The following is a 14095-nucleotide window of genomic DNA, read 5'->3' on the forward strand; positions in this document are numbered from 1 at the left end:
TTCCCGGTCTCCACTTCATATAAACTTCAACCAGATGTCTCCCAAGCTGCGTATAGGTTAAAATTAAAAACAACAAAATAGAAAAATCATTTTTATTTGTATGCCATTTTCCAACAGGAATACTCTCAAAAATAGTTCATGAAAAAAACACTGTAAAAAGAGTAAAATATATCAAAAAATAATTATTAAAACTAAAATATACTTTCTAAAAGCTGACAAAAACAGAATACAGGCGTCCCTCAGTATCCGTGGGGGATCTGTTCCAGCCCTCCTATAGATATGAGGGAACCCTAAATGTATATAGACAATTATTTTGCACCCTGTTGCACCTTCTGTTTGTTTTTTTTAACAGAAGCAGGCATGTTTCTTGCTTTTATGGAAGCTAGAATAGGAACACAACAAGCAGGCAGGCAGCCTGCACATGAGAGAGAGAGAGAGAGAGAGAGAGAGAGAGAGAGAGAGAGAGATGTTAACAGAAAGCAGGAAGCTTCTGCTGGGCTGTGTCCCCATCCTAGCATCTGTATTATAAAAACAAGAAACAAGCCTGCTTAGTAATAAAGAAAACGGAAGGTAATAGGCACAGAGAACTGTGAATAATTGGATCTGCGGATACCAGATCCACAGATATGGAGGACACCTGTATACCAATATCTTATTTTAGGCTGGGAAGTTGCAAAGTAGAACTTGCAACTTTTCAGATTTCCAAGCAGAAAGGGGCTAATTTCGTCTGCACGTCTGCCCCTGTTCTTGGTCTAAGTTTATTTACAACATTTGTTTATCTTGGCAGCCAATATAGCTTTTTTCGGATGACAGTACCAGGTGGAATAATCAGAATTCCATTCTGGAATTTTCTTTTCCAGAATGGCTCTAGGAAAAGTGTTAGTGATCCTGGACAGTTTTCTGAAACTGACTAAAATAGGTACAAATCAACAGAATATACAAATCTTCTGGCAAAGTTGGTGTGTGGGAATAAGCTTTCCTGCTTCATGGTGAAGTGTACACAGGTTTGTCAACTCCGGCATATATGCTAGGCTGAGACAGCTCACTCACGTAGCTCAAGATCAACCACTTTGTTCCTAAATAGCAGTAAGCCAGTTCATGAGTTCAGTCCTTGTGCATATGCACATGTCTTATGTTAACTGTTTGATGGCCTCGATCCAGTGTACCCTCTCTATCTTGGAACTGGCCTGTATGTAGTAGTGAAGGTCATTCTTAGTGATGATTTTGAAGAGGTTGCCCTGCACATTTCCTTTCACTCCTGCAAAGGAAGCAAAATGCAACTGTTTAGCAAGACATGATTACAATAAGGTTCCAGCACCTGTCCCAGCAACAAATCTCACTAAAGAAAAGGTTTGTTCAACAGAGATAAAGGCCATGTGGCTCAATGTATTCTGCTGTTGTCAATCACACTGATATGAAGGCAGCTTTAATTTTACATAATTTTAGGGCTTTTCTACTGCTGTTCACTGCCTCTTCAGGAGCCAAGCCCAGAACCCTCAGGATGAGATGGACCATGCGAACAAACTAGAGAAAACAAGTTCGGTTTTACAGCCTGTGTGAGTGCTTGAGCCTGTATTGTCTCTTCTTTTGGTCTGAAGAGTTCAAAACCCAGATGGACTAGAGAAACCAAGGAACAATCTGCAGATATACTGTGCTTGTTTAGGTTTTCTTCACCACTCTGTGCACTGGGTTTTCCACTGAGTATTTAGCAATAAGTAGCTGATTTGAAGAAGTCTGCAGGATGCTCCACAAATACATTCAGTATCTCCATTTGGCACAAACAGTTGGTTCATGCACAGAAGCAGCACTTATTTTTTTCATGTACTTAATCTGGGCACAGAGAAATGTTAATATGACCCTACCATTTACATAGGAACAATTGCAGCAATTTCCATGATCATCGTCACCCTATTCCATGGTGTGAAGATTACAAAATTGTTACAGCTGCCTCAGTACAAACAGCTGGTTCACACACTGAGGCTGCAATCTTAACCACACTTTCCTGAGAGTAAGCCTCACTGAAAAAATAGGACTTACTTCTGAGTAGACCTGGTTAGGATTGTGCCCTAAGGTTTATATGCAACAAGAAAGGAAGCAGTACCATACTTCAGGGAACTAATCTGGTATGTTCGTTCTTACCTGCCGGAACTCCATTATCCTCCAATGCCGAGACAAGGCAGCCGCGGAGAGAAAATCCCCCAACTGGCCTGTTATCCTCCTACAGGAAAAAAAGTGAGTGAAAGTTACATAGGCAAGGAAGACAAAAATATGCAGTTGACAGCCACGTCAGCAGTACTTGAAACCTGCCCCAGCTTGTTTCTGTTCAAGTATAAGCCTCTGCAATCCTTTCCCAAGAATGTTCACCCACCTACAGTTGCTAGACGTTTATTATTTAGAGTGTCAAAGTTCATGCAAAATATTATAGAGATCTGGTCCTAAAAGAATATTTTTAGATCTCTCAGTTACACAAAAGCAGGCCAGTCATTTAATCTGTTGGGAGTCCATCATCTCACCTTTGTGGGGTCATAATAATGTAGAAAAGCAGGTTCAGCCCTCAGGATGAAGCGCCTCACCTTCCAGTTTTTCCTCTTGTGCCCCTGAAAAGTTGAAGGATGAAAAACACTTAGCTCCTATTCTTCTCAGGATGATCCCCCCCAAATTGCCAGAAATCTTGTGTGTTTGCCAAGACTCAGCAAAATCCTGTGTAGGTCTACCAAGAATTAAGTCCCATTTATTTCAATGATTCTTACTCCCAATTAAGTATGTTTAGGATTGCAGTCCAGAAGAGCCATAAAAGACACCATTCCTCCTTCCCAATTCTCCACTTGCTAACACGATCCAGAAGTCCCAGTCACCTGTTTTGTTAAGAAGCCTTGTTTTACAATTGTGCCACTCAGTTCAAGAATGTTCAACTGCAGGTCTTCCTTGGAGTTGACTTTTTTCTTATAGCTTTCAGACTACAATTAAAATGTCAAAAAGATACTGGAAAATTAGGTAGGAAATTCAGCACCTAACATAAGAGCATTAACTTTGTTGCTTACTATGCTATTTTTGTTCCACAATTTAAAAAAAAAACTTCCATCCCCAAAGTGTTTATTATATTGCATCTGGCAAAACAAACAACAGTCACAGAAACAGAAATTCACAATCTGATTTTCATTAGCGAAGGTAGTAGCACAGCTAGAGTTTTGCAAGGAGCCTCACCGTGCCATGCAAGTGTTCCCTCCCTCTCCCCTTCAGAGCCATTCCGGGCTACTAGGGCAAAATGGAAGCATATGCCTCTGTTTTGCTCTAGTGGCCAGGAATGGCTCTGAAGGGGAGGGGCCGCTTGCACAGTGTGGTGAGGCTTCTTGCAAAACTGAACGCTTTGCATTCCTAGCTATGCCACTGAGTGAAGGCACAATTGGGTGTTCCCATATTGTACGTATATCAAGGCTAACCCATACTCATTGTGTGTGCACACCCAATCTAAAGTCCAACTACTGTATCAGTCTCAGATACCAATATCTGAAGCATTAGGAAGTGCATGTTTTTTCCCTCCAAATTATCTTGCAAACTGTTTTTCATTTGCCCAGCTTATCTTCATGGTTTCTTACCCCAGTATACACACAGTGCTGCCACCCTCAATGTTACCTATCTTATACAGAAATGAGATCTGACTTACAGAAATCTTATCACTTACAAATGTGTACAGTGCTGTAGAGTCATCTAAAAACTGCTCAGCCAGATCACCGTTTCTCATGGCATCAACACTCCGGGCTCCCATAGGCTTGACAAAACTTTCTTCCATTAGCACAGAGGCTAATGTGACTGCCTCCAGCCGAGAGGCTGCAAAACTATTGGAAATTAGCCAATCCACCAGCACAGAACCTAAGAAGAAAAAAATGCAACTCTTTTAAGACATGCAGGGACAATTTGCAGCTAGCCTACCACAAAAACAAGTAGAGACAGAAGCATCTATTGCTCAACCTTATGTGGAGAAATGACTTGTCTATCCAGTTTGAAGGCTATACCTTTGCTTGCTTATTTCTGTAACCTAGGGCAGCACACTTTCTAGACCACTTTATTCCAATTCCTCTCTTGCATAAAGTCTTGAACTGAGGCCCAGACTAGGCAATAGGCATGGCTGCATGCAGGGATGCATGACTCCCACTGACCCACATCTCCCCAATGTCTAGTAAAAGTTGAGACATGACATGAATGTTATTTATTTGGCATCTGAAGGGCATCTTTGCCCTTCAAAAGACTTACCCTAAGGGTGGCTCACATTATGGCACAATGTACTCAGGATCTTCCCGAATACCAGCAGCCAGTGAAGCAGAGTGTGGGGGATGAGAACAGACTTGAATGCAATGACATAATCATTAATGTCAGGGGCTGTCATTTGGCTAACCATGACTGTTCAGAAGGGAATCAATAAAATCCCCATGATATCTAGTTTGGTCTTGTAGACTTGGCCTTAGCCCAGGAAAAGAAGGTTGGGTAGACATCTTCTGAATGAGCCCCTGCACTAAGAAGCTTTTGCCTACACTGGGCCAGGGAGATTTTCAAATGAATCCTCTGACTTTCAGCATCATTTTGAGTGTTTGCCTCTCTTTTTTTTGGCTTCCAGTTTTCTTGGTGCTGCCTTTTCCTTTTATTGTTCAACATCTTGGAGACAGTGACATCACCTTGAGTTTCACAGAAGCAAGCATGCTAGATCTATCCCACACTAATGATAGGTAAATGTTGGAGCTCATGCCACACCCTTTAATTTGGAGATATTTTTGTCCCACTGTGAGATCTGGTTGTTGTTATTCACTGGTAGAGAAAAAGTACTGAAAATATGCTTGTTGTTACTTCTTATGAACTTGGGCAGAGCCCTGATAATGAGAATAGGTTCTGAAGATGGTCCCTGGCTAGGCCCTGGCAGAAAGCAAATTTGTACACAGAAGACTGTAGTACTGGAAAGCTGGTAATTAGGGGAAGTGTATACCTGTAAAGCTTTCTTTATAGGTATTGCCTTGTTCTGTGTTAGGTGTCAGCTTAATTCCATGGCGGTTGTCATGCATTTTGTCTACAATATGGCTGAAACAAACAAACAGTTAGTCTTAGGCATAGGGAGAATTGGGTCTTGCCAAATTACCAAAAAAGCTCCTCCTTCAAGTCACACAGTCCATAGAAAGCATTGACCTGGCTCCAAAGTGCTCCCCCCCCCCAGCACAATTGCAATTATGCATCTATGGGAGGTGGAAAGTGAATTTCCCCTCATGTCATGGTGCTTATGTGGCATGCTGTTCTAGAGAGTCCCCTAGAAGCAAATTAGGTGAGGGACTGAAGCGGAAAGTGATGGTGGGAATACCATGCACAGTTCTTTGCAACTAAGCCAGTGATATTCACTAAAAGCTACTTGTCACTATAACTCTTCTGAACATTGTGAAGATGATCTTGCTATAGAGAAAGCCAGTTTTGAAACAGCTGGTAGGAAGATGCCTGGCTGTGGCAGAACTGACCTCCAGGAACACCTTCGGAATATAAGGTTTGTTTGTAGGGATGTCTGCAGTGCTAACTGATGACCTGCCTGTGAGCATAATTGTGCGAGCCTAAACATAACACCATAAACAAAGTCCTCTCAGTTATTTTCAATGGAGTCAGTTCATCTACTATGTGTCAGTCATTAGGGATTCATTAAACAAGTACAAGAAAAATCAAAATAATTCATCGGCATGTGTGAATCAAGTATCAAACACCACCGGGTTGGCAACTAGTCCTATAATGAGAGATTGAACAAGTAGATTCTTGCACAGAGATTTGCCACCCCAATCGTGAGCGCTGAGGTGCAGAGAATGGTGAGGTGATAGGAGTGGGAGCCAGTACTGGGTACATGCTTCTTTTTTTGAAACACAAACCATTGGAAAGCAGATTGATGAATGATGCTATGCTTACTTCAAGCTGATATTTGAGGGCAGTTTGAAGGAATTTTTCATGAGGTGAAGTTGTTGGACTTGCACTGGATTCCCAGCATGGATTGCCCCAGTAATATCTAAAGCCCAAGAGTCACGCTCTTCTCGAGAACAAGAGTCAAGGAAATACTCTGTGTTGGTTTTAGTCTTCAGCTTAATGACCAGCTACAAAAAGAACAGCACAAGGGACACATTGGCAGAAATTAGCTGTGTTGTACACTATGCAGAAATATGTATTAGAAATCTAAGCAAATAAGGACAAACACAGAGAAATCCTGAACAAGACCTCCTGACATCTGAGGCAACATGCCAAATGTTGTGTTCCTTTACCTGATGATGTTTCAGCTTCTGTTCCTCCCACTCTCCAATGTTCTAGCTCAGAATTCTCTCTTTTCCACATTTTCTCTCTCTCTCTGTCCCCCTTTTCTTCAATTAATCAACACAGTGGCAGACCTCCCATTATGGATGATGGGGCAAATGCCCCAGGTGCACGCCTTTAGGACCCCATGGAAGCCTCTCTGAGGATCCTGACAGGGTCGGAAACTGTGCTTCTGGAAAAAACAGTGGGGAAGCCTCAGCCTTGGGGAAAGCCTTGGGGAAGCCTCAGGAAGTTTCCCTGATGCAGCCTGTGGTTGCGTGAGGCTTTGTGAGCCTCAGATGAGGGGGGGCGGATTTGTGAACGGGGGCACCATCTTGGACCTTTGCCCTGGCACGCAAGGCTGGGGCAGTTCACCACTGAGTCAAGGGAGTGGAAGGAGGAGGAGCAGTGAAGGTAAATAGCCAGACAGAGATAGGCGCCCCTCACCAGTCTGCTGTCTGAGGCAACAGCTTCAGCTGGCCTCATGGACAGGTCAGCCCCGAGTGTAGCATCTTGAGTCATGAGCAGGTGTGATAGATCATTCCACCCAATCAAGATTATGGCAAGTTAGTTGTATTCAAGTGACTCTATTTAAGATAACATACAAATAAAGGACCCAGCCACAAATAATTTCAATTTTTCATTAGGTCTGAACAGAGGAATGAGTGCATTTCTGACATTCATCCATCCATTCATCTATATCGGGTTCATGGGAAGTTAGGGAACCACTGCAAAGCCACCAGCAGTTAGGCAGTCTGCTGTGGCTGTATCCATTAGTGAAAAGAATTGATTAATATAAAAGGTAAGGCTGACTTAGCATCAGACTGACAATTGTGAAGAAGTGATGAGACTGTTTTATATCTATTACTTTACATTCCAGTCTTTCCCCTTGCACTATACACTTCCCTCCACTGTTTAAGCCGAATTGAACAAGACTTGGGATACAAGTAATGGGATCTCCAGACACATCTTACAAGGCTTAAAAATAGCCATAGGTCAGAGGCATCATGGAAGAGTTCTCAGTTTTGATATGTTTAAAGGTGACCCTCTAAGAACATCTTGCCTGATGGCCCATTTCTCTAATCTCCTCCTGTCATTTTCTAGAGCTAACAAAGCAATAATGGTCAATGGACACAGTCTTGGACATACCGGCCTGTTCTCATACTCCAAACATGGGCAGGTGATAGTGCAGCCATCTAGAAGAATCCTACCCTTGGGAGAAGGCTCCTTCTTTCCTCCCACAAATTTATAATAGAGCAGCCTGTCTTGAAGAAGAACAAACCATCTTACTTTCCAGTTGTGGACAACGTGCCCCTGCAAACAAAAAATGACGCATTTAGGGTCAGCTTAAAAACACATGGTAGACCTGTGTAGGAATCTCACATGCATATTTTTCACATATGATGTTTCACACAGCTTTTTACTTGTATGCCCATACAGTGAGAAGGGACAACCCTACCAGTATGTAAGGCCATCAGATGTAACAATCTACACATGGGTTTAAAGTTAATTTCCTCATGGATATCCCTATCCAGGAATGTGTGAATCAGCTCTCCGTAGAATTGTTATCCTCTTGGCATGGAGATTGTTTCCAGGACTATGTAGCCTTGAGGACTCATGCTTTTCATTGGGAACCTGGCAACTTCTCATTTCTTAAGATTCCTGTTTGGAGTTAAGTCATTTACAGGAGCTGCTGTGGCATAGCGACAAGAGACTGAGCTCTTGCATGTGGAAAGATCCAGGTTCAGTCCTTAGCATCTCCAACTAGGGCATTGGAATGTCACTGGCAGTGAACTGGAAAGTTCAGTTATGTAGCTCAGTATAAGGCAACTGCCCGTGTTTCTACATGTCTTATCAATGACTAAACTGCTCACGGTGCTGATATATCCTGCTAGCTCCTTTTGTGATCACTAAGGAAGTGGTCACACCTCTTTGCCTGCCAGCTGCTTCCCAGCCTGCAGTTTTCTATTTAGACTAAAGAAACAAGGATGTTGGAGCAGATATTATGAGTAGATTCTCATGTGCCCTATTTTATGTATTTATTGTATAAATTTAGATCTCACTTTCCACTCAGCAAGAAAAGCTTATGGTAATTTACAAGAATTGAAAACAGTATAAAAATACATTTCAGATTATTCCCCCGTCACAAAAAATTTCCTTTAAACAGCACCAAGTTATCAAGAGCATCTTAATGAAACACTCAAAGTAATTTATGAAGCAATTAAGAGAACAAACCATTTCAAAACAAACCATTTCAAAAATAACAACGGCAATATATGCAAGTAATGCAAGAATACAAAAACAGTGAACCAAAAAAATCACAGTTATGAGTGGATTCTCATCATACAGAGAAATACATGAGACATATTATGGGTACCTCAGGAGTAATAAACAAGTCCAATGTTCCTCAGTGCAGTGGCATAGCCAATAATTTTGGAACCCAGGGCGGAGCTAAAAATGATGCCCCAGAAGGGACGTCACAACCTGAAGTACGTCACTTCCCGGTGTGACATCACGCCCAAGTTTTTCAAAAACAGTTTTTTAAAAAGAGGGAAAAAACCCATCTCCTCCCCCCCAGCACCAACTCTCTTCTGCTCACCTCCCAAGCAGGAGGTGATGAATGGCCCCCCATTACTAGCCCCCCAAGTACCTTAGTGCTCAGGCGGCAGTTGCTGCAGGCTGCTGCTGGTTGTACACTGGCTGCCGCCATCTTGACGGTGGCCAGTGTGAGGCCCCCCTGCACTGGAGCTTAGAAATTCTGTGTGAGGGGAGGGCATGCTATTTTTTAATTATTACTATTTTCTCTTTTTTGTCTTTTGAAATTTTGCGCTTCTAAGAATTTTGCACCCAGGGGAACCTCCCCTGTGGCCCCACCCATACTACACCACTGCCTCAGCATGAGTATTTAGAGACCCAACTAGTTGTTACTTGCAAATGCATATTAATTTTGGCCTGATGATTCTATTTAAAGTGGATCAGGCATTTCTGGAGGGGCTTTCAGGACTAGGGAAGCAGCAAAGGGGTGCTGAGCCCTTTCCCTACTTGTCGTTTTCCAATTCCAAATCCCACTTCCAGCAGTTTATTGCCCCTTCCCGTGGAGTTCCAAAGGTGTATTTGCTCTCTTGCAAATGATATTACTGTTCCTATTTTACATGGGAAGCCAAAGTCAAGTCTTTTTCAGCTTTTCCTGGAAGATTCATGTTTCTAACTCAACATGCCAGTTTGCCTTTTCACAAGCAGATGGTTCATCCCAAGAAGATTAGAACTGCAGCACATTCATGGCTCTATTTTCCCCATCACTTTCTCTCAACAGGGCTAGCAATTTTGGGGTGGGGAGGGGGAATTGAGATCAAGGAAATGGTACAGCAGAAAAAGGGTTTAAATCTCTTTCCTAGTATAATTGCTCTTCTCCAAATTAGACCCCCCCCTCCCCGCAGCTGTTTTGAAGTTTAAAAAAAAAGTATTGGATCATGGATTCCTGCATCATGACATAGTTCAGTATTTTTCTCAGGCGCCAGCAGAGAAAAGAATAGACAACAGCAAAACAAAGAAATGGTGAGAAATTAGAGTTCCTATTATAGGTCATTTGGAAGTCAGAATTTCACAAAGAAAACAACAGGGTGCACTCTGCCTGCTGAGCCAAGTCGCCTACTGCTGCTTGTCACATTGTGTTGTGGTCCCGTTGCCAGGGGCCTGTGGGTCCCATGAGTACCACCGGACATCACCACAAGTACCACTGGTTGAGAAACACTGCTGTAGGTCAAGTGTGATGTATAGAAGAATGGCTTGAAAAGCAACCCAAGAATAAAATAGGCCACTGAGAGGATGGTTTTGAGGAGAATCATGTCTGAGGCTTGACCCAGCAAGGAGTAAGCCATGCAGGTCAAAGAGGAACATTAGCAGAACTTTGGTGTTCTAGTGCTATATTCTGCCTGGCTTGCACACTCTTTGCCTTGCTGTTGGAGATTTTCCACCATCCAGAAACAATTACCAGGACACTTACTATTTTTCACATTGATACTTCACATTTATTCCAAAAGGCTGAAAAACGTTTAAGGAAAGGTTGTACGAGCTTGAAACCACTTAGAGATAATAGAGACTGCTCCTTACCCTTTTCACCAGAAAGCCCTCTTTCAGTATTCCACTCCCTTCCTGCATCCTCGCCCTCCAGTGAGTAGTTGAATGTCCCTGCCCAGAAGCCTGCAAGCAGCTGCAAAAACCTGCCCTTTTGTCTGCAATGTTTTAAAAGGTAGGCTGGCTTTCTCCCGCTCCTTTGCTGTGACGTCTACTCCCCTCCCAACTCAGGAGACAGTAGGCAAACACTGAGCTGGCACTGGGACACCACCTGAACTAAAGGAAACATAAAACAGGGAAAGCTTACCAAAGTCATCCTATGCAGCACAACTTCCTCTGAATGGATCAAGCCCATTAAATGACTCAGGTAATATTAATCAGCAACCTGATAATACAATGCAGGAAGGAGGCAATCATTCTGTAGGTGCAAGCCAAGAATGGAGTTTACAGTGTTTGTTCACCAAGACTCAGGGTATTTCCAATGTTGACATATGAATGTACCACCTACAGAATTTGTTCCAAGCTCCAATAACAAAAGTACTGGATACTGTAGGACCATGTAGCAGAAGAGGACATGTGAAAGTTTTCCTTTACAACTTGGAAAAAGCAACTTTAGAAATGCAACGGTAATGGAAACTGCATCTAAATAAATCAAACCTATTAAAATGGTTATTTACTTGCTCCACAAGGCAAATCCTTAAAAAAAAAAATTAATGATCATACATGCAGTACTTATTTACTCTCTTCTGTTGCTTATTGGCATCTCTCCTCTGCAAGTGACTAAAGCCCAAATCCTAACCAAATTTCCAGTACTGGCATAGCTGAGCCAATGGGACATGTGCTGTGTCCTGCAGTTGGGTGGCAGTCACATGTATTTGAAGACCAGTTTTATCAATATGAGAAAAATCATCATTCAAAATATTAAAATCATATACGTTCAGTACACACCACTGGGGAACATACAGGGTGGATAAGTAATCTCAGACAAATTAAAACATTCTGCCTGTTACGTAACTGATAATCAGTCTCAAATGCACCCATTGTCTGCCCTCTTATTACCATACACATTTCTAATTCATTTGAGGCTGTTCATCCAGTTTGGGTTTTTTAGTTCCTGACTGAACAAGTTCACCAGATAAACAACTTGCTTTCCAAAACTATTGTGCAACCATACACCCTTATTAGGGAGTAGACTCCATTAAACATAGTGGGGCTGACTTCCAAGTACACACTGTCTTGCAACATGAGGGACTCTTTTGGACCATGGCCATGAGCAAAATCCCTGTGCACACTTGAAGGCAAATGAGAGCGTACAAAAATCCTTCCCATTGTGTGCATTTGTGTGTAGGGAATATACCAAGCTCCACAGGCATACGGGCTGCTGGATCATGATACATGCTTGATATCCAATATGTACAGACAGGGTCAACTGATTCATGAGGCTGGATGAAGCAGCTGCTTTGAAAGGTAGGCGAAGGGGAGCTGTGAACTGGCAAAGGGCCATGCACACCCTGTACCTGTCTGCTGCCTTTAACAGCTCACCACCACTCACTCTCTGAACTAGCCTTGCTAGTGACCACCACTATGACCTCCTCTTCCAGCTAGCTGTTTGAAAGGGGAATCGGCCCAACAAGATAAAGAACACCTTCCAAGATGAGTTGTGAGAGGGAGAGTGCATGCATGTAGGGTGGAGAGGCCGTCATCGTGTGGGGAGTAGCTGAAGAGGAAGTGAGTGCAGTAGTACATTTGAGCCTCCATGAAGCTGTAGAATAAAAGTGAAATCACTTAGGATCAAGGTGTCTGCAGCATTCTTCCTTGTTTGGCTTATCATTTATCTAGCCCACTGACCTAGAATAATCTCAAATGGGCTTCTGTAGTAGTAAAAACACATGACTTTCTAAATTCTTACCTCCAGGCATTCTATTCAAAGAGAAAAATTCATGCAATGCCTGCAATGCTACAATGCCTGCTGTAAATCCACACAAAACATTCTGAAATCTAGGAGGGTGAGTCACACAGGACAGGAAGCTTTAGTCATTGGATTGTTGTCTCCCACATGCCAGCCAAGCTGTATACTCAAGTTATTGTGGGAGGGAGGAGGCATGAGTGGGCACTTGTTTTGGTTTTATGAAGCACAGATATGTTGATCTGGGATGAAAAGTCTGCCCAACAACTTGCCTTCTGTTTCAGAAACAAATATAGGACCTAGATCATACAGTTGTCCTCAGAACGGCCACCTCTCTTCTTGGACTACTTTGCCTTCCAGTTCTGATCTGGGGCCTGGAACTATCTGAACTTCTCATAGACAGAAAGACCCTAATAAGTTGATATCGCCTATCAGTACGAACTGCACTAATGAAAGAAGTGCAATGCTTGCTGGATCAAGGGAGGTATTGGGTAGGGGTCTGAGGAATGACTGTGCTTCCTTGATCAGCGATAGTGAAATATACAGCCCCGTATAAAATGTCTCCACAAATTTTGTGACAAATGGGTCCAGACACCAAGTGCGGTCAGCATTTGATATTCTAATCCAGATAGCTCTCAGAGTCAAAGTCTAAATTTTAGCATTGCTCAGCTTGTTACTACAAGCAACTTCCAAAACACAGGTAAAAGCCTGAGTGGGTGTAAGACTCAACTCAGACAATGATGTCAGGCTGAGGGAATCAGACACTGCTGCAGATGTAATCAGAGTCAGCCAGTTGGCTTTTGTCCTGCAGACCACCCATGATGAGAGGAGAGCTGGCAGTCAGCTACCTGTCTGAGGTCTGCAAGCAGCCTTATCACTGTCTGGAGTTTCACAGCCTTAGAGGTTCACTCACAAGCAATCATGGTTATCAATGGAGGCAGGTGATAGTCTGACTCTTTTCTACCCTGTAGACCCACAAAAGCTCTCTCTTTCAGTTCTTTCTTCTCTCATTTTGTAGGTCTCAGAAGCACATCGCTGCTTTGGATTCATCTGTATGAAGGCTGCTGTGAATACAACATGCAAATATAACCTCAAAAATTTCTGCATACAAGAGTATCTGGTAGCCCCCTCCCAAAAGCACATTTTCTAGATTGTTTTTATGATGTTGAACATGCTTTGACCAGTGTCCATATTGTTGGCTATTTAAACATTTTTCACTCATGGAAGACATGAGAAATTTGAAAGTGCTTCTTGTCATACAACTGAAATCTGACTCTCTTAGAGCAGGAATAGCTAAGAAGAATGACATAGATCTGTATTTTGAGCCTATTTAAAGTCTCTCTGAAATTATTATGTAAGCTTATTGTGGTTGGCCTTGACTTCAGATGGTAGGAAAAAAGCTTGTATCATTAACCCAGGTATGCAGTCCTTCCAGCCAATACAGCTATAAGGTATTGAAGCAGATACAGAGCTAATTCTACTTTATAAGAGATTTTACAGGGTTGTTAGAAAACGGCACCTAATTTTATTATTTGCAAGAACTCAAAGATTCTTGATTCCTCCACATAAGAGGAACAAGTAGATGGAACAGATAAACAGAATCAGAGACAAATATAGTTTTAATGAACAATAGTTTCAGCACACCTGATGCCTGAATACAAATATAGGTTCTTTCAACCTTTGCTCTGAGGCAGGGTTGCTGCAAGAGGGATTCACCCCACCAATTTTCAGATGCTTCTTGGTTCCAGAGCAGAGAGGGTCAGGAAAAAAGGGGTTGCTGTCTAAGTAACCAGGACCCCAACCAGAATTCAGTGG

General features: G+C 42.5%; 1 protein-coding gene across 1 annotated transcript; it reads right to left on the minus strand.

Moving 5' to 3' along the window:
• Nucleotides 1-1130: 1130 nt before the first annotated feature.
• On the minus strand, nt 1131-10458 carry PLEK2 (pleckstrin 2). Its single transcript, XM_066611039.1, has 9 exons — nt 10411-10458; nt 7450-7614; nt 5926-6107; nt 4976-5067; nt 3683-3870; nt 2856-2957; nt 2514-2597; nt 2140-2218; nt 1131-1258 (listed from the first exon to the last, which is right to left on the minus strand). The coding sequence occupies exons 1-9, from the start codon at nt 10456-10458 to the stop codon at nt 1131-1133; spliced, it is 1068 nt and encodes a 355-aa protein (XP_066467136.1).
• Between the last annotated feature and the right edge of the window lie 3637 nt (nt 10459-14095).

This window comes from Tiliqua scincoides, chromosome 1, assembly GCF_035046505.1.
Source record: "Tiliqua scincoides isolate rTilSci1 chromosome 1, rTilSci1.hap2, whole genome shotgun sequence".
NCBI lineage: Eukaryota > Metazoa > Chordata > Lepidosauria > Squamata > Scincidae > Tiliqua > Tiliqua scincoides.

Coding starts and splice junctions, on each gene's coding strand:
- PLEK2 (XM_066611039.1), bottom strand. CDS start 10,458: ATGCAGGAAGGGAGTGGAATACTGAAAGAGGGCTTTCTGGTGAAAAGG. Junction 2,958..3,682: donor CTACAGCACTGTACACATTT/GTAAGTGATAAG, acceptor TTTTAATTGTAG/TCTGAAAGCTATAAGAAAAA. Junction 1,259..2,139: donor GGATAATGGAGTTCCGGCAG/GTAAGAACGAAC, acceptor CTTCCTTTGCAG/GAGTGAAAGGAAATGTGCAG.